The sequence below is a fragment of the Penicillium subrubescens genome, assembly GCF_028828155.1.
Source record: "Penicillium subrubescens strain IBT 31985 chromosome Unknown utg000003l_segment0_segment0, whole genome shotgun sequence".
Lineage (NCBI taxonomy): Eukaryota > Fungi > Ascomycota > Eurotiomycetes > Eurotiales > Aspergillaceae > Penicillium > Penicillium subrubescens.
Genome location: NW_026643153.1, coordinates 1,685,082 through 1,706,777, shown reverse-complemented (window position 1 = coordinate 1,706,777; position 21,696 = coordinate 1,685,082). Strand labels below are relative to the sequence as shown.

General features: G+C 49.3%; 9 protein-coding genes across 9 annotated transcripts; 4 read left to right on the top strand and 5 right to left on the bottom strand.

Moving 5' to 3' along the window:
• Nucleotides 1-124: 124 nt before the first annotated feature.
• On the bottom strand, nt 125-1,441 carry N7473_004646 (SDR family NAD(P)-dependent oxidoreductase). The gene is made up of 2 exons (XM_057150586.1): nt 895-1,441; nt 125-833 (listed from the first exon to the last, which is right to left on the bottom strand). The coding sequence occupies exons 1-2, from the start codon at nt 1,327-1,329 to the stop codon at nt 282-284; spliced, it is 987 nt and encodes a 328-aa protein (XP_057010696.1). The 5' UTR covers nt 1,330-1,441; the 3' UTR covers nt 125-281.
• A 128-nt stretch (nt 1,442-1,569) lies between these two features.
• On the top strand, nt 1,570-2,033 carry N7473_004645 (elongin C; the record flags this gene model as incomplete). Its single annotated transcript, XM_057150585.1, has 3 exons — nt 1,570-1,690; nt 1,763-1,811; nt 1,895-2,033. 3 exons carry the CDS (start codon nt 1,570-1,572, stop codon nt 2,031-2,033), a joined length of 309 nt encoding a protein of 102 aa, XP_057010695.1.
• Nucleotides 2,034-2,843: 810 nt separating this feature from the next.
• N7473_004644 (putative ubiquitin-protein ligase (Asi3)) lies at nt 2,844-6,251 on the top strand. The gene is made up of 2 exons (XM_057150584.1): nt 2,844-3,473; nt 3,527-6,251. Exons 1-2 carry the CDS (start codon nt 3,039-3,041, stop codon nt 5,984-5,986), a joined length of 2,895 nt encoding a protein of 964 aa, XP_057010694.1. The 5' UTR covers nt 2,844-3,038; the 3' UTR covers nt 5,987-6,251.
• A 133-nt stretch (nt 6,252-6,384) lies between these two features.
• On the bottom strand, nt 6,385-8,553 carry N7473_004643 (NAD-dependent malic enzyme; the record flags this gene model as incomplete). The annotated part of the gene is made up of 7 exons (XM_057150583.1): nt 6,385-6,713; nt 6,775-7,142; nt 7,290-7,556; nt 7,611-7,744; nt 7,810-7,938; nt 7,991-8,194; nt 8,254-8,553. The coding sequence occupies 7 exons, from the start codon at nt 8,551-8,553 to the stop codon at nt 6,385-6,387; spliced, it is 1,731 nt and encodes a 576-aa protein (XP_057010693.1).
• Nucleotides 8,554-10,386: 1,833 nt separating this feature from the next.
• Nucleotides 10,387-11,380, bottom strand: N7473_004642 (SDR family NAD(P)-dependent oxidoreductase; the record flags this gene model as incomplete). Its single annotated transcript, XM_057150582.1, has 2 exons — nt 10,387-11,010; nt 11,081-11,380. The coding sequence occupies 2 exons, from the start codon at nt 11,378-11,380 to the stop codon at nt 10,387-10,389; spliced, it is 924 nt and encodes a 307-aa protein (XP_057010692.1).
• Nucleotides 11,381-11,638: 258 nt separating this feature from the next.
• N7473_004641 (NTF2-like protein) lies at nt 11,639-12,228 on the top strand (the record flags this gene model as incomplete). Its single annotated transcript, XM_057150581.1, has 2 exons — nt 11,639-11,737; nt 11,797-12,228. The coding sequence occupies 2 exons, from the start codon at nt 11,639-11,641 to the stop codon at nt 12,226-12,228; spliced, it is 531 nt and encodes a 176-aa protein (XP_057010691.1).
• A 629-nt stretch (nt 12,229-12,857) lies between these two features.
• On the top strand, nt 12,858-14,801 carry N7473_004640 (MFS general substrate transporter; the record flags this gene model as incomplete). The annotated part of the gene is made up of 6 exons (XM_057150580.1): nt 12,858-13,049; nt 13,119-13,238; nt 13,291-13,440; nt 13,496-14,225; nt 14,296-14,391; nt 14,455-14,801. The coding sequence occupies 6 exons, from the start codon at nt 12,858-12,860 to the stop codon at nt 14,799-14,801; spliced, it is 1,635 nt and encodes a 544-aa protein (XP_057010690.1).
• A 764-nt stretch (nt 14,802-15,565) lies between these two features.
• N7473_004639 (CFEM domain-containing protein) lies at nt 15,566-16,357 on the bottom strand (the record flags this gene model as incomplete). The annotated part of the gene is made up of 3 exons (XM_057150579.1): nt 15,566-15,975; nt 16,046-16,184; nt 16,277-16,357. The coding sequence occupies 3 exons, from the start codon at nt 16,355-16,357 to the stop codon at nt 15,566-15,568; spliced, it is 630 nt and encodes a 209-aa protein (XP_057010689.1).
• Nucleotides 16,358-20,824: 4,467 nt separating this feature from the next.
• On the bottom strand, nt 20,825-21,547 carry N7473_004638 (putative DNA polymerase delta subunit 4; the record flags this gene model as incomplete). Its single annotated transcript, XM_057150578.1, has 3 exons — nt 20,825-20,965; nt 21,048-21,115; nt 21,196-21,547. 3 exons carry the CDS (start codon nt 21,545-21,547, stop codon nt 20,825-20,827), a joined length of 561 nt encoding a protein of 186 aa, XP_057010688.1.
• Between the last annotated feature and the right edge of the window lie 149 nt (nt 21,548-21,696).

Sequence of the window (21,696 nt, the reverse complement as noted above, 5' to 3'; positions counted from 1 at the left end):
CAATGGCTGTGTTTGGATTTTCTTGATAAGAGTAGAGGATCGTTTGGCATGGGCACGGAAATTGGCCTCTATTACACTTTTTTGTATCATATTCATGGCATTTTTTTTTCAAATGACTCTGGCACCAGAACAGATTCTCAAGGTGACAACCTAGTGACCTTGCCATCCCATTAAGATCGACTTGCCCAGGCAAGTGGCTGGACTAGCTATTCTGCGCTATCATAAGACTATCGTACACTTCCATTTCCGTACATACAAGTGCCGCTGAACACAAAAGTTGGCTAAACCGCACTCAATCCTCCATCAAGATTCAAGACACAATTGTTAGCGTATTCATTCTGCGCCAGGAAAACAGCCGCATCGGCAATTTCCCGCGGGTCACCGAATCGACGGAGGGGAATTAAAGCTTTCAGCCTATCGACCTCCCCGAGAGAGAAATCTTCAATCATCGGTGTCTCGATATAACCCGGTACAATGGCATTTGACCGGACTACCAAATCTCTCATGGAAGTGGAGGATTCAACAGCCAATGACCGCGTCAAACCCAAAAGTCCAGCTTTTGATGCAGCGTACGGAACTGCGCCGCTTCCTGCTTTTAGGGCGAGCAATGAAGAGACGTTGATAATGCATTTTGAAGGAGGTTTTTGCCCAGAATCTGTGTTCTTGCGGTCCCGGATTCGGCTTCTGATCGCGGCGCGTAGGAATGCGCGTGAGGTAAGTATCGCGCCTTCCAGGTTGGTACGGAGAACCTGGGAGATGTCGTCCAATTCAAGTTTTGGAAGGATTTTTGAAATCGATATTCCAGCTGCATTGACTAAAACATCGACGCCGGCCTGTACACTCTGTCAGAATTGGGTATATCATAACGCTCATAACAACTTGACTCGGACTTACCATTTCCTTCTCCAACTCACGCATCCATGTTCCAGCTTTCCCTACATCTCCGACAACCAATCGAACTTTGTCAGAGGAGGTTTCCGTGCCATCGATGATAGAGAGCTTCTCAGCGGCTTTTTGCAGCCTCTCTTGGGATCTACCAACAAGAATGATTGTTAAAGCGCCTTCTTGCATGAATCGTTCTGCAATGGCAAAGCCAATACCCGAGGTTCCACCGGTGACCATGCAGGTCCGCCCGGATAGCCGGCCTGCAGGCCGGAACGTTGCTACTGGACTGGCTGTGTCTGATGGCGTGGAAGATGAGAAACACACATTTCCTCTTGCCTTAGCAAAGGCTGGAGATGTCCTTCTGATGTCATATGTCGGCCGGGAGTAGATGAGGGATGATGCTGGCGCCCGCAGACGGGACCATGAGGTAACAGAAGTGGCCATGTGTAGAGTTTAGACCATTGAAAGTATAGATAACCTTTGAGGTCTTCGGCGACAGGTAAAAGGAAGGACAGCCAAAACTAATGGCAAGTGTACTTACCCAAAAACACCGCGGAAAGTCGAAGCCCGCGATGGGCTTATCGGCTTATCGGGAACGCACGGACCAAGTTCTTTGACTCGCCGAACAAGTTCCGCGCGCCGCTTCATTATCTGAGACACGAAACTCGTCCTCTTCACTTCACCATGGCCGACCCTACCACGTCAGAGTTCGTGACACTTGTGTCATGCGATGGCTTTGAATTCATTATCCCCGGGAGTGCCGCCTGCATATCGGGGACCATCCGGCGCATGTTGGACCCTGCAAGTACGTTGATCTACGATGACGGAGTACTCAATCTTCTAAAGGTCGTGGACTAATCCCTTGGTTGCAATATAGGTAAATTCTCAGAGGCACTCAGTGGTCGCTGTGTGCTGGAGAACTTAACGTTCGTATTTCGTCGGACCGATACCTCTTGAACCCTTCGCAATCGAGCTGAGTCGGCAGCTAACTCGTTTCTTTCTCGCGCAGTGGCATCGTCCTCGAGAAAGTATGCGAATACTTTATGTACAACGAGAAGCACAAGGATCAGGCAAATGTGCCTGATATGGAGATTCCAGCGGAGCTATGTCTGGAGCTCTTGATGGCTGCCGATTACTTGGACACTTGATCCTAGGTAGCTCCTTGATACTGGCGTAGGAATCTCCCGTCTGCTCTTTTTGAAAAGCCAATTCTGACTGCCACACCTTCTAGTTCCGATACTGGCATTCTGACATGATTTACGGCGCAATGAGATGGAAAATATTTCCTACAATGATTATACATGGCGTTTTAGGCCTGCTCAAAGGGACTGGGCTCTGGCTTTACCCGATTGACATTGATTTAATCAACACCTGGCAAGCACCTGTGCTTCTGCTATGATAAAGAGCTTTACCAAAACGATTTTTCCGATTTCCCTATAAGGAACGGACTGTCTAGTCGCGTTCAGAGCCATCCAAGCATCATACATTCTACCTGATAACACCGTGGACGAATGAGTCTAAAATGGATGGCAGATTGAAAAATTTACTCCCTCATGTCTTTAAATTGCTTTGAAAACCCATGATGAGCGATAGTATACATTATAAGGGAGATATTCCAGCGAGGAGTATTTTCAACATTGTATCGACAATGGCTTCGCTTCTGGTAGCTTTGTGTTGGACGTCAATGAGATTCTTTTGCCCCTCAAACCATGATATCTAGTAGACAAAAAACCACCTAAGAATGATTGTTGCTTCAATATACAAATCAAGACTGGCGCCATAGCTTCCCTCCAAGAACATGCTTGTGGATAGCACCCATTATTCGGCTTCACTGTTACGCAGCCTTACTACTGTAGGTTGTGCCCGGGCCTCGGCCCCAGCTGACTCAGCCGGTCATAGTGCCCGCCCGCCCCCCATTTGATGCTCCATCCAACACTTCCCTCGATGGAATGCAGTGCCTGAAGGCTGCGCTCACTGTGGTCTTAAACGTTGTTCCATATATCTCCCCTGTCGGTTCTGATCGAGTGTCGATTTTTCCGCCCGTCGAAAGCAATTATCTTTGCGTTGGGGGGTCTATCCCCATTGCATCTTCCCCGGATCTTGGATCCGACCATCGATAGTGATCACCGATAGAACGAGAAACGCTTCTCACCATGTCCGGAGTTTTCGGAACAGCGTCCATGCCGAGCACATCTGCTGCATCGCTTGCCAATAACATCAATAATACCGTTTCCGCGACTTCCGTCTCCTCGTTACTTCCTTCGCCTCGTGATTTATTTACTCTTCCCTTTCGCGCGCTCAATCAAGCGGAGACCTTTGCATTCAGTACGGTTCCCCGACATATCGCACGGTTGACAGGCCTAAATGATATCAGTGTGAGTTTCTGGAGCGGAGGGCCGCATGCGATTGGAGAGACTGGGTTACGAGGCGATGCTATGGCGGCGGCGAATACGGCGGGCGAAGGGGTTGCTCAGGCTGTCGGGTATGGGGATAGCTGGTACGTCGCAGAGTTGACGCAGACGATGCGTAAAGTCGGCGGATTCTTCGCGTATTTGACCAGTATCTGGTCGTTTGCATGCCTAGTCGAGGTGAGTACTAACCCAGAATACCTGGATCTCAGAGCTTTACTAAGAATATCCAGGCCTTGGTTTTGAACCGAATCACTATCTACGCGTCGACTCGGCGACATCTTCGACTGGGCTGGGAGAGACGACTTGCCTTGCGCATTATTCCCATTCTTCTTTTTGTCACTCAGATTATGTCTTTGTTGCGCGGCATTCGATGCCAATCCTCTCCAGCCTTTTCCGAAATGCGCTACGGCAAGCCAGGGAAGCCATTGATTTTTGACTATGCTAGTGGTGGAGGTGCTCTTTACTCGATGACTTCGCGTCTCATGGCTTGGGAGTCCGATGCACAGGCCTGTGGTGCTGTAAAGATGGGACGGGCCTGGGGCAGTTCAGATGTCCCATACGGGTCATTCTCTCTGCTGTGGCCGGTATTCCTGCTGCTCTGTCTCAGCCATTTCATCGAGACCCTTTCGTGCGCCTTACAGGGTCGGCCTGTTATGACCGAGACAGGAATGTCGATTTTCGAGCACTCTCTTGCCTTTGCCGAAGCTGAGTCCATGATCAGCAAGTCAATTGGGCTTGGAATATTTGGACTCGCCAAGCAAAGTCCCCTGGCTGAAGGATCATCGGGAGAAAGCTCCGGTTCTGCTCTTCAACTTCTCACCAGATCGCAGGTTCTGGAGCGAATGAACGTTACGCCAGAACTCCTGCTCATTGTCTTGATTTCGTGCTGTAACAGTCTTTCTTCGCACATTCTCGACGTTTTCGGCAAACAGAGTCGCTATCGCCTATACAATACTGCCTTCTGGGGTCTCTGCTTCATGGCTGCCATGTGCTGGGGCTTAGAGAGCGGCCCTCCATTGAGTCCGGAGACAGGTGTCCTCAAATTCCCAACCGTCTGCATCATCGGCTTTATTCCTCATCTTTTCGTTCTCCTTGGCATTGTCACTTGCCTTGCAATCTACGTCTTAGCTCTGGCCATCACCGCTTTCTCTTTACCAGTCGAAGATGGCCAATCTGTCTCAATTCGAGAACGGTTCGTATTGGCCCACGAGAACATGCAAGGCTCCAACCAGATCCGAAGCATCCGCCTCAACGGACATGAAGACTTCTATACAACTTTGCTTCGCGTTGGCTATGTTGCTTTGACCGCTGCTAGCGAAGCAGTATTCTTGAACGAAGGCAAAGCAGTCATCGCCAGACAGATGACCTGGCTTGAGAGAGACCGACTGGCTGAGATTGAAGCCTCTCGACAGCGAAACTCATCCTACCGTAACTTGCCCAACCAGTTCGATGGCGGGCCCTTTGAAGCTGTGGGCTTCGGCACTTTTGATTTGCCTGAACAAGCCACCGTGTGGGAGAGTGGTTACAATCGCGAAAAGAAGATCGAGAAACCTAAGAACGGATCTCGACAGGTGCGGCCTCAGGCTGAACTGGGCGGCGTGGGTGCAGTGCGGGCGTCCGTTCGATTGTACCATTGCATCTCTTTCTTCCGCGCCATTGGCTTGCTCATTTCGCGATGGATCGCGTATGGGTTTAGTCGTATCCTTGACCGGCTTGGTATCAATGCTCGCCCACTGTGGCTGAAGCGTCTGTCTGGAACGCACAAAGACAAGGCAGTCCCCAAGAAGTCCACTCCGTCCGGCCCCGTCGACTTTTGGGTTCTTACAGATGACGGAGAGCTGGAGCTCCCCGAAGACCATGAGTTTGATGTTGAGTTGGAAATGCAGAAGCAAGATCAATCCTACCCACAAAACTGGGACACGGCTGATGAACGCCGACTGGATGAAAAGCTCTACTCTTGGTGGAAAGTAGGAGGATCGTGGGGAAACCAGGACCACACGCCCGATTACAACCCACCTGCGGATGACGACGATACAACGAGCGTCGTATCAATGTCCACGTGTGCATCGGAGTCGGAATGGGAAGATGATCCTTCCGACGGACGTCGTACACCAACTCAGACCAACCCATACCCCCAATTCTCTCGAGAAAGCACCCCCGCTCTGGACCCCTTGCTGGATATGAGCACCTTTGCACGTCTCCTTGACCCCCGCGACCGCGAAAGCCAGGAAGAAGCCCGCATTCTCGCCGCACATCTCAGCCCTAGCCGAGACTCTAATCGGATTATGACTCGCAGCCAATACAGGCAACAAGTCGAAAAGGATAGATCTCGTGTTCTCTTGTCCTCTCGCTTGCATCATCATGCAGCTGCATCGCAGTCTAGCAGTGACAAAAGGAAGCCATCGGCGGATGAAGAAACCGAGATGCTCGAGCAATTGATTCTCTCACGCCGGTCGGAGATGTCTTCTAGCTCGGATCCTAATACTTGGGAAAATGGTGCAACAGGTCTTGGTCCGAATGGACCTCCTTGTGTCGTATGCCAGACTAACCCACGGTCGATCATCACCTGGCCTTGCCGTTGTCTATGCATATGTGAGGATTGCCGTGTTAGTCTCGCCATGAATAACTTTGGCAGCTGTGTGACTTGCCGACAAGAAGTTGGCGGCTTCATGCGATTATGGGTTCCCTGATCGGCATTCTCGCGTTCACGCACCTTGCTTCTCTTTGCATTTATTTGCTTCTTTCTCTTGAAGAGACCATTTATCCTTTTCGCTATTCTTACAAGGTAATGCGTTGACAACGTGTATAATATTGCATCTACTTCTCTGAATTGGTCGTTCCACATCGGTGGCTGTCAAGACTTGCATGGCTTTCTTTCTTCTTGCACAGAGTTGATTTTTCATCATATCTAGGGCTTCAGGTTTAATTAAGATTGAATATCAAGATCATTTATCAACAAGTCTCGCTCGGATACTATCACACACACGCGCTAAACCAAACTCACGAATGATAAGTTTGCATCGATCAACTTGGGGCCTCCATCACTTCCATATGAACAGATTGGATCAGATTCTCAGTGGCGAGGCTCTTACTCTTTAGCCAGAGGTCGGTAGACAGCATCCCACATTTGCGCCCGAATCCATTCTCTCAATTCAGCGTCATCTGTGGGAATGTCTTTTTCCTGAGCAAGACCCTCATTCACAGCACATTGAATAACACCAGCCGCGATGTCCACACTGACCTCGCGAACGTCTTCCACATCAGGTAAAAGAGGACGATTGGGGTCCTCTAGCGCGGGCGACTTTGCCTTCAACGCTTCAACAGCTGCCACGAGCATCTTCTTAGACACCAGTCGACTTCGCGATAGCACCGCGCCTAGTCCAATACCGGGGAAGCAGGTCGAGTTATTGCACTCAGCTGTAGTGCACTATTAGCTTCAATTGTCTTCGCCAATAATTTCCATCGACACTCCACTTACCAATATCGTACTTCTTGCCCCCATATTCCACAGGCGGGAATGGGCTTCCCGTAGCAACGAGTGCTTTACCATCGGTCCACTCATAGAGATCGCTTGGCTGAGCTTCATGTAGACGTGTCGGGTTACTCAGGGGGAATATGATAGGGCGATCGACGTGTTTCGCCATTTCTCGAACGATATCCTCAGTGAATGCCTTCGGTTTGGTGGATGTTCCAATTAGAACGTGGGGCTTGACTTGGTGGATGACGGAATGTAAGTCGTGCTTTTGGTCTGATGGCCATTCGTTGTCGTTTCTTGCGAAGGAGAATTGGGCGGGGGTTAGTTTGTCGCCGTAGGATTTTAGGAGGAGACCTGGCTTGTCGATGCACCTGCATGAATATTTGACGTTAGAAGCTATACGTGCAAGCGTGGCTAGTGGTGTCTCGATTGGGGAATAGCCCGCGATGGGACGAAATCGAAGCATTGACATTCTTCATGGCGATACGTCCAAGTGCCACCTCAAGAAATCAACGTACCATATCTGTTTTGATGCTTCTTCCTTGGATTTGTTCGTCTGAGTGACAATAGTATCCGCGATTTGATCCGCGATGCCAGTACCAGCAGTTCCGGAGCCGAAAACCACCACACGGACGTCGTCAATTTTCACATCACTGACATGCAGTGCTGCTAGCATGGCAGCCAGAGTGACACATCCGGTGCCTTGGATATCGTCGTTGAAACAGGGAATCTGGGATTGATATTTGTCGAGGATTCTTCTGGCGTTTTGGAGACCAAAGTCCTCACTGCCTATGTCAGTGATACTTTTGAGGAGGAAATTGCCAGGAGGTCTCGCTCACAAATGGATGTAGGCATTAGGAAAGCGCTTGCGGGCGATCTGGACGAATCTCTCCACGAAGTCGTCATACTCTTTGCCTCGCACACGATGCTCTCGTAGACCAAGGTAGAGCTCGTCATTGAGCAACTCCTCATTCTATGGGACTGGTTAGTAATCCAAACAGTAAATCCTTTCTTCAGCAGCATATCATAAGATCATACATTTGTTCCACAATCCAGAACAACCGGTAGCTGGCGCGATGGATGGATGCCGGCGCAGAGAGTGGTAATGACTAATTTGGCGACGGAAATAAGAACAGCACCGACGCCCTGGTCTCCGATACCTAGAATCTATTGGGAAACTTAGCTCCTTCCTCATGTAGCATTTGAATGGAATACATACCTCTTCTCCGTCACTAACGACGATGTAATCGACATCCTCGGCAGTACCGAAGGCAGACAAGCATTCTTCGATCGAGTCTTGATCGCGAATATTCAAAAAGCACCCCTCAGGCTTTCGAAAGAGCCGAGAGTAGTTCTGAATTGCATCGCCCTCAGTTGGTGTGTAGATCACGCTGAACATTTCCTTGAGGTGCGTTTGCAATAGCTAGCTCCGTCAATTAGCTTGAACTTACCGGTAGATATTTGGAATTTCCAATCGCTGACCTTGTAGTACAGGACTTCATTTTGTGCCTTCATACTAGCCATGAATGTATTCTTGGCCAAGTCATTATCGCAACTGGTGTACTGTTGATACGCACGCTGGACCTGCTCATCTAGTGTCTGGATGTTTGGCGGCAGCAGTCCATGTAGCTTGAAAGCCGTGCGTTCCTCCTTTGGAAAAGCGGATCCTTTGTTGAACTGGGACGATGTGAGAAGGGATGTACCCTCGAATGGACATTTCAAGGGACCCGATGCTACTCGAGGCAAATGTTTGAACTTTGATGCGCCCTTCAGAGCGGACATTATGGTCGTGATATGCGCGACAAGGTGGGGAGATAAGCTGATGCGGGGTTGTGGAATGCGAGGTCGTGGACTCGCGGTAGATGCTGGTCGGTACGAAATTAGAGCAGATGCAGAATCTTCAGAAATTTAAAAGCAAAACTCGCAGTGTGATAAACTCCTTTGGGGAGATTTGCTGTGATACAACCGGGAATTTCCTGTTGTCTGATCGGCCGCTGATGTCATTCCACCTTTTATTAGAATTTAACCGGGTGGAGCTCCACGTTCATCTAGATCTTTTCTTCAACCTCCCCATACCCATAGTCACCATGTTAGAAGATAGTTTCATCATGCACATTTGGATCAATTATATCATAATGTCTACAGCTCTTGGTTCTATAATATCAGAGGCTATACTTGTCTCCAAGCTAAATATAATTTTCCAAGTCTATTCTACGCTATTATGCTTCTCTACTAGCTTACTCGCCTCCCGGAGCTAGGAGCTATGCCTCTTACTTTGACTTTGATTCTCACAAGGAAATGAACTTCCAACGCTCAGTCATCATCTATGCAAACTGTTATTACCATCTATCATGATTATATCTTCTAAGATCTTCCACATTGACCGCTCCACTCCATGACTCCAAGGTAGCTGCGTACAACACCCTCTGGTCGATATTCGTTCTTCACCCGACATTCATCATTCTATCGATATCTAACCTCCCGTCGGCATCTAATTTTCTTTCATCATCGAGATTTCTATCCAAATTCGTGCATCTATCGATCTTCAACCTTATATTCTCCTCCAACCTTCCATCTTCTATTTCCAAATCTTCTGTCCACATCCAACCTTCTATATCTAACCTTTTATCGACCTCCGACTCTTTGTCGACCTCCAACCTTCTGGACCTCCAACCTTCTGAACATTCAAACTTCTGGACCTTCATACCTACACTCCTACAGAGGTCTTTCCCTAGCTGGAAGTCCCCAAGATTCCCCTCCACTCGAGACTCTGTTTCACTTCCTCCCGAAACTTATCGTGCACAGGAAACTTTCGTCAACCCGACAACGTCCTCACAACTCGCTGGCGGCTCTCCAAATAGAGTTAATTCTGATGATCTCGGAGAATCTCAAATACTCCATTGACCTCAATTCCTTGGCCAAAGCCAGTCATCGTTTCCGCCTCATGCTCAAAGACCGACTCGACCGCGCCTACTACCAAGCTGGTATAGACACTCAGCAGCCACGGAGCGCAAGCCAGATTCCATTACCTTATCCTCAAGGCAATCCTGGGATTTCCTTTCCTCTTACGGGCTACTCATTAGCCTACTGGAAGAAATTCTTGAATCGGTTTCAGCCGCTATCGAGCGCATCAAAAACGAAGTCCTGCCTTCACCTATGCCTGTTGCTATGTCTCGTTGAAAATTTGCGCGCTCGAAAGGGAAGAGGAAGAAAACCCTGCTGGGATTTGGTCAGCGCATGATCCGCTTGATATCATGCCATCGCTCAACGAGTCCCCGGTATCGACCAAAATGGGGTGCCAAAGAGCTATATCTCTCACTGAGTTACCAGCGGAGCTTCTGCTTATCATCTCCGAGTATTTGGATCATTTGATTGAAATTAACTCGATGTCTCTTACCTGTCACTGGCTACACGCTTTACTCAACCATCGACTTTATCGATATCTACTGGCGCAGTATCCAAGCATGGGCACAGTCCTCAAATGGGCAGCTGAGTCTGGAAGAGAGGAATGTGTACGCCGCATTTTGGATTTATTTATCTTGATCCTCAGTACCAAGCTAGCTCTTTTTGCCCATTTACAGACACCGGCTCAGTCCATTATCATAAATTCTCAGTTTAGCCACAAGCATTGCCAAACTTCTGCTGAGGTAAACTAGATACATATGCTTTGACCTCGTCAATATCCCTCGTACAATCAACAAGACGCCCTTCCAATATCTTGCCCTTCCCAGAGCAAAGGTGTACACAAGTCCACGCAGCTAGCTCTGCCTTAAAATCTGGATGCAACTTGGCCATTTTTGCCATCATCTCGATCACATACGGCGCTTCTTGTTTAGTCTTCTCTGGAAAGGCCGTATCATGGAGAGAAGTCTTGACTTCCCCGGGATGGATAGAGAATACCGAGATACCGTTGGATGCGAACCCAAAATTGTCTTTTTGCAAAGTATTGAGTTCCGCCTGCAGAACTCCAGCGAAGCGTGTAATCGCAGTTTTTGCGCAACTGTATGCGGCTGCCCATGGTAGATCTGCTGCGGCGGCGCGAGATGATGTGAAGATAATAGTACCGGAATTGCGCTTTTGCATTGAAGGGAGAACCATTCGTGTCAACTCCGTAGGCGATTTCACCATAACTTCCATCTGACGCCACCATTGGTCTGGGTCTGTCATGTGAAATGGCATGAAGGTGTTTGTGCCGGCGTTGCAAATAAGGATATCAATCAATCCGAGTTTCTCAACTACCTAGAGAAGGATATGCGTAAGCCAAGGATATAGGAGTCGTATATGCAGATCTTAAGTGTAAATTGATTACCTCTTTAACAAGATGCTCTAGATCATCTCGAACACAGACGTCGGCCACTACACCAATGCAATTGCGTCCCAGTTTCGCTACATCGCGCGTAGTATCTTCAACTTCCTTCTGTGTTCTGCCGGAGATAGCGACAGCCGCACCAGAGCTTGCCAGAGCCAATGCGATTTCACGTCCAATTCCCCGCCCTGAGCCAGTTACTAGCGCGACTTTGCCCTCCAACGAGCCAGCAAAAAGGTCTGGGTTGATCGCCGGGTAGACACCCGCACGAAGAGTGAATTCCGGCTTTACAGTGCCTGTCATGGTAGCTGGAATGGTTGGGATGATTTGGTTTTTGAGGGATGAGTCCAAGTGGAGATTAATGACAGCCGACTGTCTTATACTCCTAACTTGTATGGAGGAGCCGAGACTAATGTCGAGCGCTGCGGAATACCCGAAGTGGACCGCATCGGTTCTACATGGTTATCAACGACCATTAAAGCGTCCAGTTTCCGCCCATTATAGTATTTCTCCGTCAAATATACTCAACTACTTTGAAGCGAGTTTCATACGGAATAAATCATGGCATTTGAAATTTACATCCCCGCGTCCCTCACCTTTCAAGATTACATCGGAATTTCCCAATGTGCTAGAACGCTAGCCGATGGTTACGATCGCAAGGTAAGCTTATCGAAATTCAACACACTCAAGTCCTGTCACTCATACCGACTGATTACTAGGACAAATCCCGCGTCCGAGCTTCTCTAGCTCCTACCATAATCGTCGACTATAGTAAAGTTGTCCCAGAGTGGGGTCGCAAGACATTTGCCGCGGATGTATTTGTTGAAGAGTGGCTGGGACCAACGCACCTCGGGGTTAAGGCGCTAGCAACACAGCATCTGTTGGGAGCACCATACTTCAAATCTGTCACCAAGGAGGAGATTGTGATTGAGTGGCAGCAATTAGCGAGCCACGGACGCCGAATTGAGGGAGAAGATTATGCGCATCCAATGTGCAAGATTGACGAAATTTCGGACGGAAGGAGCTGGATGCAGCAGATCTTTGTGAAAGTTGATGGCCAGTGGCGTATTTCTGAGATTCGACCCGAGGTTCTTTATCATACTGGTGATTTCTTGAAGGTCGGACGACCGGATGGGGAAGGGAGTGTTTGAGTTGAACTTGTTACTTGGTCATTTGCACGCATAGAGAACTAGTTCTGTTCCACTGTTGGGCTTGGAAGGATTATTGCTTTAGTTCATAGTATCCGATTGGTAGGACTTTCCGTAAGCCTCTTCTCATTTATTGCCCTCGTTCGGCTATTCAAAGTCTGATTTACAATCCTTCAATCGTAGGAGCTCCGTGAGCTCGGCTTTTCCGACTATACCAACAGCCTTCCCCATACCCACACCCCGCACACCGGGGAACAGACCCCAGCCAAATAATATCTCCTGATTTGTCGACACAGTCTCCACGTTAAGGGTCAAGCATCTGGGGCTTGTATTCCGGATCTCCCAGATGCTTGTTCGGAGTGAAACAAGGGTCCCAAAGGGTCAGCTTGTCATTCCCCCGCATCTTTACCTATCCAAGTCAGCCTCGCGGCTATTCCGAAGATGAGATATTGTGGCGGCTCACCAGACCTCGTGTCATAGCTGTCCTTCCTCTTGTCTGAGCGCCTCCTAGAATCTTACTAGTTAATGACAGCGGGAGATCCGCCCTGGGATTTCCCATGGAGGAGTGACATAAATGATACCTCTAAGCCCGGTGCCGGTGCCCGTTTGTAGAGTACTCGTCAACTCGCAAGATGGACATCTCGCAGGAAACAAAAGAAGGCGAAACTGGGGTGTCTCAGTTAGAGCATGTCATGACCGAAAAGGATGTCACTCCAGTGCAGAACGAGGATGAACCTCAAACCCCTTACCAGCTTGGTTGGCGGACGATTCTTGCAGTCCTAACTCTGTCTATGGCCAATGTTTGTGCCGCGCTGTCTAATACCGTATGTCCATCTAATTTTTATCCATGCGATCAATAGCCAAGCTAATGCAGGGTTTTTCCTAATGAATAGACGAATACTACGATCAAATTCCAGGTAGCTACTGTCGCGAGATCGCCTTCCGATGCTGCTCTCGCCTCGTGGATTGCCAATGGCAATTTCCTTCTCAGCCTTGCCATGGGTCCAATCTTCGTGCGTTATAATACACTCCAACCCGTCTTTGCTCATGATCTAACAAACGCAGGGCTCCGTTAGCGATCGCTTGGGCAAGAAGTGGTTCCTTGTGGGAGGTGCTTCACTTGGAGTCATTGGTTCCATGATCTCCGGGTCCGCCCATAAGATCACCGATATCATCGGCGGCAATATCCTAACTGGAATTGCAAATGCTGGCTGTGTAAGAGAAACTAACTTGATTGAAATCAGTCCCCTCGATACTAATCATGCATCAGATCGTTTCCATCTCCTGCATCCAAGAGATCATGCCCAACAAGCTTCGCCCCTGGGCAATGGGCGTCTCCCAAGCAATGGCCAGCGCGTTTGTGATCCTCGGAACTTTCATCGCAGCTGCATTTGTGCAACATAATATAGGGGGCGCTGGAGGCTGGCGTTGGGCGTACTACTTCAACGGAATCATCTATGGTTTCACTGCGGTCGCAATAGGGCTCACCTATTTCCCACCTCGTCCGCAACTTGGCCGACATCGCGCCTTCAAAGATATTTTGACCAATGTGGACTTCATCGGTATCATGTTGATGGCAGGGTCCTTTACCGCTCTTATTATCGGTGTCACTTGGGGCGGTACTACATACCCGTGGAATTCGGGGCGGATCATTGCTACGCTGACCATGGGATGTGTCGGTCTTGTTCTGTTCGGATTGTACGAAGCCTTTGTGAAGGAGGGTATTCTTGATCGTCGTCTGTTCTCTGAGTCGATGAATTTCCCTATCTTGCTGTTTGTGTGTACGATTGATGGAATTTTGCTTCTTGGTGTGAACGTCGCTCTTTCGCAGGAGATCTTTGATCTGTTCACTCAAGATGCTGTCAAAATTGCGGTGATGCTCACTCCGTACCTGGCTCTATCCACTTTTGGTTGTATCCCGGCAGGTTGGATCATGGCGGCTACCAAGTCTTATAAAACCCTGCTGGTTGCTGCTTTGCTCTGGTGTTCGCTTTTCACAGGTATGATCTCCCCTTTTCTTACGGTCTTCGATACGCATATGGATGTCTTACTAAAGCATCATCTATGTAGGCTTAATGGGGCTCATCACTCCGGAGAGGAAAAGCTGGGCATATGCCTTCTCTGCGTTATTCGGCGCTGGTACAGCCGTAACGACAACCATCCCAGGTAAGATTCTACCTTTCATTTCGGACACTCAACATAGCAATTCTAATCAATAGTTTCTTTTAGTCACCGCACTCGCACTCTCAATCCCATCCTTCCTAATCGGCACAGCTGCTACCGTCTCCATGTCCTGCCGAGCACTCGGCGGCATCGTCGGCATCACCCTCTTCACAGCTATATACGACAACAAGTATGCCTCATACGTCGGGCCCGAGATCGCGAATAACTCTAAGGCCCCCGTTCAGAAAGTTGAGAGTGCCAGGGCTTGGAAGTACATGTGGATTACTCTTGCGTGCTTGATTGCGGCGAATGGTGTTGCCGCTTGTTTCTTGAAGAGCGTGAAGCGGATGATGAATGAGCATGTTGAGTCTGCGTTGGAGCATAATAATGTGAGAGAGAAGCAGCTTGAATAGTTGTTGGAAGAGAGCGAGATTTGTGGAGGAAGGGGTAATGGGAGAGGTGTGGTGGAAGTCATAACCCGGGGAGGTATTCGGATTATCCCTCGAGTAATGAGCGAAGTCAGACTAGGTTCAATATATATCATATCTTTAAAAAGCTCTGCGCTCAAGAATTCATTGAAATTTAAGCTTGGCAGATGAATACTTGAATAGAGTGGGTACTGTTGTTTACGAATTCTGGATCGTCACCTTCGACAATCTTAAAGGGACTTCTCGAGATTGATAAGAAATGTTTCATCTCAAGTCCATTAGATTAGGACAACTGAATTAGTTCTCAGACTAAGAGCTCCTTCCACCGCAGTCTAGTGGAAGCAGCGGTATGCACTTCGAAGCTTATTCCTGTGATAGAATAATGATCACAAGCCTACCAAGGCATTACTCTACATCAAATATTGAGGTTCCAAATGAAGTCAAGTTCAATGAATCAAAATCACATTCACCATCAAGTCCAAATCAATCGTTCCGTTATATTAAGCGTGTCACAACTATACAAGACATGCACAAAGCCACCAAATGTCTCAATAGCCTAACCAAATTCCCTCTCGACCTTCTCTCCAAGGAATTCCCCAATAGTGAGAGCACACCCAAGAAAAGACATAAGGAAGAAGGAATATTGGGCAACCAGACCAGCAACGTCAACGTCAATAGACAGCCAACATCACCAATCACGAAACAGGGCTAGCAAAGGCAATCCCCCAACAATTAAGGTTTAGCTATATTTACAGGATGTAAGCAGCGGCAGCAGCAATGGCAGCAACACCGGCCATGTTGCCCTTCATGTTGGCGGCAGCGTTGAAGGCGGGGGAAGTAGTAGCGCCGGCAGCAGTACCGGTGGCGGTCTTGGAGGGCAGAGGGGTGGAAGTGCCAGCGGGGGTGGAGCCGTGAGCACCGGTGGAGCCAGCAGCAGACGAAGAGGACGAGCCAGAGCCACCGGTAGCGGTGGAGGAGGCCGAGGCGGAGGACGAGCCAGAGCCAGTAGCAGTGGCAGTAGCGGAGCTGCTGGAGCTGTCGGTGGCCGAGGCAGAGGAGGAAGAGCTGGTGGAGCTGGCAGAGGTGGCGGTCTCAATTGGGGGCACCGAGATGGGGTGGCCGGCGGAAGAGCACTGGGCGACGACGGCGTTGGAGACGGCTGATATGATTATTAGTATGGATGGTTTGGGAATGGGAATGGGATGGATATGGGAAAAGTGATGACATACAGATCTGGTCCGAGACGGCGCAGGCCTTCTGCACACAGGGGGTGATGGTGCTAACCAGCTGGGGCTTCTGGCAATGGCAGGCGAAGTCGGTCAGGGACGAGCAGCCATCGGTGGTCAGGGCAGTGACGAAGCAGCTCAGCTGGAGAGAAAACATAGTATTAGTCTTGTTTTCTATCATGGTTTTGACATGATACCAAATATCACGTATCATCTTTGATGGGCATATCATACCGAGCAAGAAGGCACATCAGGAAGCTGAGCGTTGGCCAGACCGGCAGCAACGAGGGCAATCAGGGTGGTGGAGAACTTCATTTTGACGGGATTGAAGAATTGCTGAGCAAAGCTGATATATCGAAATTGACAAAAAGGTGTTTCGAAAACGACAGTCGAAGACTTGATAACGAGAGGCGGGGGTGATCGAGGGAAAAGAAGACTGGGTCTGGGTCAGGGACGGAGATGCCCTTTTATAAGCTTTTGAGGTGGAAAGTTGATTCACTTTGGACGAGGACAGCCAAGATGGACCCATAGACCACTAGCAGGTGGCCATGCTACCCTTTCAGGGTCACACTACGAAAGTACTGCTACTGGAGGTAGACTAGTGCTGGGTACAGTAAACAGGGACCATCCCGCATATCCCGCTGGCCATCACATGTCGTCGAATCTTGCGGGTTGCCCTAAAATTGCGCGTCAAGAGTCATGCATCGACCGCGGTTGGCTCAGATGCATATATTATTTTATTTATTTATTATTTCTTTCATTTGATTAACAAGGCTGGGGTCCCCGGGCCCTCTATTCCAGGGCCAAGCCCACCGATGACAGACACTAGATCCTGGCGTGGAATGTGGATTGTGGATGCAGGCGCAAATGCACGAGTAATTTGGGGTCTCTGTGTCTAGTTTGGGTCTCTGGCACGATACTTGCGTATACAGACCTGCGTATAGACCGGAAAAGATTAGTACACTAACCCCACATTGAGACTAACATAGTTAGCCAGTACCACGGTGGATCCCTGCTAGTATCGATGTATGGCTCTCCACCGAGCCGGAGACTGCCGCAATGGGGCTAGACGAGACGATGGGGGAAACCCTGGACAAGAATGTCTTGAGTCTTCCGAGGAGAGACGAGGAGCCAGTGATCCGGTTTGGCGGCTGGGATCAGTGGCGAATGGGTCATGATTCAGCACCAATTGATAGACACTGTGCATGCAGACTTGATTCTTGAGTTCTTATTGGTACCCGGTGCAGGACACGGCTTCAAGGTGCCTGAGCTTTAATTTCCGTGTCCAGCCTCCTGAGATGGAGATCGAGGGTGAACAATAATAGATAAGAGAGATACTACCTTTCACCAGGCTATTGATTGTTATTGCTGGACTAAGACTTGAGGAAAGTACAAAGTATAGTATGTCATGGGGGAGGTACTGGATCCATACTGTAGCACCGTGCAGATCCCCACTTGCAGTATGGCCTGTACTTCCCAGCGCCCTGTACGTAATTGAATTAGTGGGTTTTCAAGGTGCTGCCCCTCCGCAGTGTGCAGAACAGTCAATATCAGATACGCAATGAATGCAGAGATTCCAAAAATCATGCTTTAACACAAAGGGATATCACATCTATAAATATAGCCAGCAGAGACACACACGGGAAAGTAAAAAAAAAAAAGTCAACAAGAATATGGGGGGCAGGTCAGGTAGCACTGTACCTATGGAAGACACCACGAGTGAACCAGAGTCAAAGGGCAACCCCAGAAAGAGAGAAAATAGAGCAAGCACGGGGTATCCTGTATCTGATTGGTCCTATCTAAATACGCTAGTCCAAATCAGGTGAGTAAATGGGATTGTTTCTTCTCACGCACCAACCAGGCGGAATCGTAAATCCGGGGAAGAGAAGTGGGAGAAGAGCCAAGCCACCCAGACCCTCTTGATCCATCTCGACCCTCTTTTTCCCCGTCATGAGGTAGCATCCGCCTTGCCCTAAAACAGGTCTTGCCCCGACAAGCCCGTCAGCTGTAGAAACTGGACTGGACTGTAGAGGATAGTTTATTCAGCTGGAAATTAAATGATTCATGGTGAAGTAAATCAAGTGGCAAAGAATTAGGTGCGGTTGCCCTGTAGTAACCCTCTACGCGTCCTGGTTACCCAGAATTGATGCTTCCCGCTTTAGGCTCTCTATGAAGCATAGGGCATTGAGGCATTAATATTTGCCAGCACCAAATCAAAAATGAAAATAAAAAGAGGGGTTCTTGAATTCTTTCATCTGCACGTCAGAGGCGACACTATTGGCAGTTGGGGGCTTGGAGGGTTACCCGTTGCCCTCCGTACTTTAGTTTCCTTAGTTACTTTAGTTCTGCTTTAGTTTCCAGAGGTTTCGACTTTTAGTCAGGGGCCATTTATTCTCCTATATGGAGTGTGGAATACTACTCCGTCCAAAATACCTCTCTGAGCTAAGATAACGAGGTTAGTTGAACTTGGGCGGGTTATTCTCGGAATAACTAGCCTCAACTGGTTTCCCCGTCATGTCTATCCGGCCGTACGGCCGGGGGATGTTCAATGCGTACTATGTGGGGCTGGGAATGTATGATGGCCATGTTCATCGCCTCTGTACAATCAAAATTGAACTGATATTCACTATAGCTACTGAGATAGGCAATCGGTTTGCCGTTGGATTCAGTTTCGATCATGGTGGGTAGCACCGCGAACCCTCGACCCTCCTTGACCTGCGCGGGAACAGATTTGATTCCGTGGACCTGATCGTCGTAGGACTGACCCTAGAAGTATATTTCCGTTTCGTCTTCTTGCGATCTCCCAAGGTTTAATTTGCCCCCCGGATATCAACTGTCCCCGTCGTGAGGGACCGCCGCCCGCACTGGCGCTCGCTCTAAGCGATGTCCCTTCGATCTGGATCCGCTCGTACCTGCATACCGGCCGTGATCGAGTCCTAGTCCTCGGCTAGGGTACGTCGATGATGGCGATTCAGGAACAGGGGAGCTAATTAGCTTTTTTCGGGATCTGAGGCTTTTTTTTCCCTAGATTGCATGCCCATGCATGATAAGTTTTCACGAGAAAAGGGGGCGGTTTGGCCTTTGTGTAGCATTCCTCCCAGGATCCGTGTTACTCGTGGGACAACTATATGTATGTACTGTTCGGTGTACTTTCTGCTGGATCCATCAGGTCAATTGGAAGAGTCCGGGGTGTCTGTGTCTGAGTGTTTCTGGCCGGGCCCTCGGATATCCACTCGATCCGAGCAGAGTGAGACACGGTGGAGGTGGGGAGGAGTCGGTGCGAGCGAATCAACCCGTCAAGCCCACGGGCAGCGTGGGGCCAGGAACAGAAAGCAACGACGATCACATGGAAATCTAGGAGTCTTGATGAACTGGGCATAGTATATGACAGTCTTATCAAGGCCGAGGAAATTCGGATGGTGGATTACTAGGAGAGGGTTCCTGGACGCCACTCCAACAAGCCTATGCCAGGGCCCAACAGTAGACCAGTCGACCCTGGCGACCCTGGTGGTTCTGCGCTGGGCGCACCGGACACGAACCCTGCATTGGGTTTAGATTGGAGGCGGGTTAGTATATTTTGAAGTCAATGAGCATGGGACGGGGCAAGGGCTACGGCAACGGCTGGGGAAGTGGACAGCGAGGCGTTTGGATGGACAGGGTAGACAGGATGGATAACAGTGTACTCACTTTGGATAGGATGAATATTCCGCTCATAACCCCTGTCAGGATCATTTTATCTTGTGTGTCATTCGGGAACTCCATAGAACCTAAGGGAATAAACGGCTTTCTTCAATCGAGCGAGGCTTGTGTTGGACCTGTCAGTCTGCCCGTGGAAGCCCGTCTTGTCCTGTCAGCAGGATTCAACTACAACTAGTGTGGATCCATTGGCCAGATACTACGGGGAAAGGTATCCAGAATCCAGAATGTGAGTGGAACTCGGTGGAAAAGCGGAAAATCAGAAATCCGGGGAGATTCTTTGCTCGACTAGCTTGTAAGCCTTGTACATGCAAGCGAGCCGGCGTGTCGACTTCAATGATTGGACCTGGATATCCCGATCATGCTGATCGCAGACGGGTGGATATACAGTAGCCACTTCAAGTGAATCAATTACTCTTTCTAGCATGTCTTTTCGGGACTCATGTCCAGACTCGGTGGGACAAACAATAAGGATAATACTCCGTTACCTACTTTCGGTCTAGACAATATCACCCAGTGGGACATATGGTTAGGCACTGTCTTCCGTGAAGGCAGTTGTTAAATATAGACAGACTACCCGGGCATTCGAAATGATAATCTCCGATCGAAGATCCCTCGAGTCCAGTACGATCCTGGAGGGCCCCTGAGTGGCTCGAGGCTCGTGTTATTCCTGGTATCACGGGCCTCATTTTGTTTTGCGTGGAAAAGGAAGGATGCAATAATCTCTCTGAGACAGCCCCAACGAGAAGCTATCGGAATCATCATAACGAGCATTTGTTTCTCTTTCTGCCTCGGCGAGCATATGAAGATGGTAGATGGATCCTGTCATGTCGCATCGAATGCGAAGATAACGCGGCGCCCCAACCAATAATTCCGAAGACATGGATCCTTCCAGTCGCTGACTATCGACTTGGCGAAAAAGGGAGACGGTTCTGAAAACTTGAAAGTTGAAATTTCATATCTCGTTGCTAACTTTCCCAAACGCCCGCTTGCAATCAAATCAAATCCCTCCCAGAGGTGGCTCAATTCATGAATAGTCGATCTGAGCTGACTCTCTACCTCATTTTGTGCCCTCTCGAGAAACTCTTACGAGAGCAGTTCATCCATACGCGCCCGCTCTTTCACATTCTCATCTTGCAAGAGAACCGCGAGAACCTCGATCGGCGGGTTCAACTTCAACATGTTCGCCCGTCGCCAGCGCTTGACTCGGGCGATACCAATGCACGGCTAGAAACAGATGTTAGCAGTGCTTCTCTCCTCGTAGGGCAGAAACAAGACAGGTCTCGACGTAGAGCTTCATATCACATACCCCATATTGACTAGACAAGTCAAAATGACGAAGAATCTTCTCTTCCAGATCCAAATCGGCTTGATGAACTATTCCGTAAAAAATCACTATCAGCCCTCCATACTCATCAACGTCACTGCAAAACTCCCACCAGTACAGTTCAACTCACCCCTAGGAGACTTCCGCTTCTGCTCCTCCTTTCTCCAATATGTCTGCAAGTCCTTACGACTTAGCTTTAGCGCCCGCTCATCCTCTGCCGATACAGGCTCCTTCAGTTCCGCAGCTGCCTGCTGTCGAACAATCAGCTCGGCGACATGCGGCTTAGACGGGTGCGCATCTGCCAGAACCTGCTGAGGCTCTGGGGTCCCCGATGAGGAAGCGACTTCGATGGGAGAATCGAGGTTCTTGGCTTTGTTGATTGCCGTCGGGGTGCTGGAGGGCTTGGTTACTCGGGACTGGTTGCCGAAGGAGAGGGTGGGTTGGGCCTTGGGGGCGGCGGCGGCTCGACGGCGGGGAGGCATGGTGAGTTTAGATTGTGATGTATGGTGCGACTGGAGTAGATAGCTAGAGTTGTCTAGTAGTAAGGAGGATTTGAGGTTCGTGAAAGCTGGGGGTGAAGGTAGAATGTGGGTGGATTTCTGGTGGAGCCGGATGATGTCGTTTGGTTGGC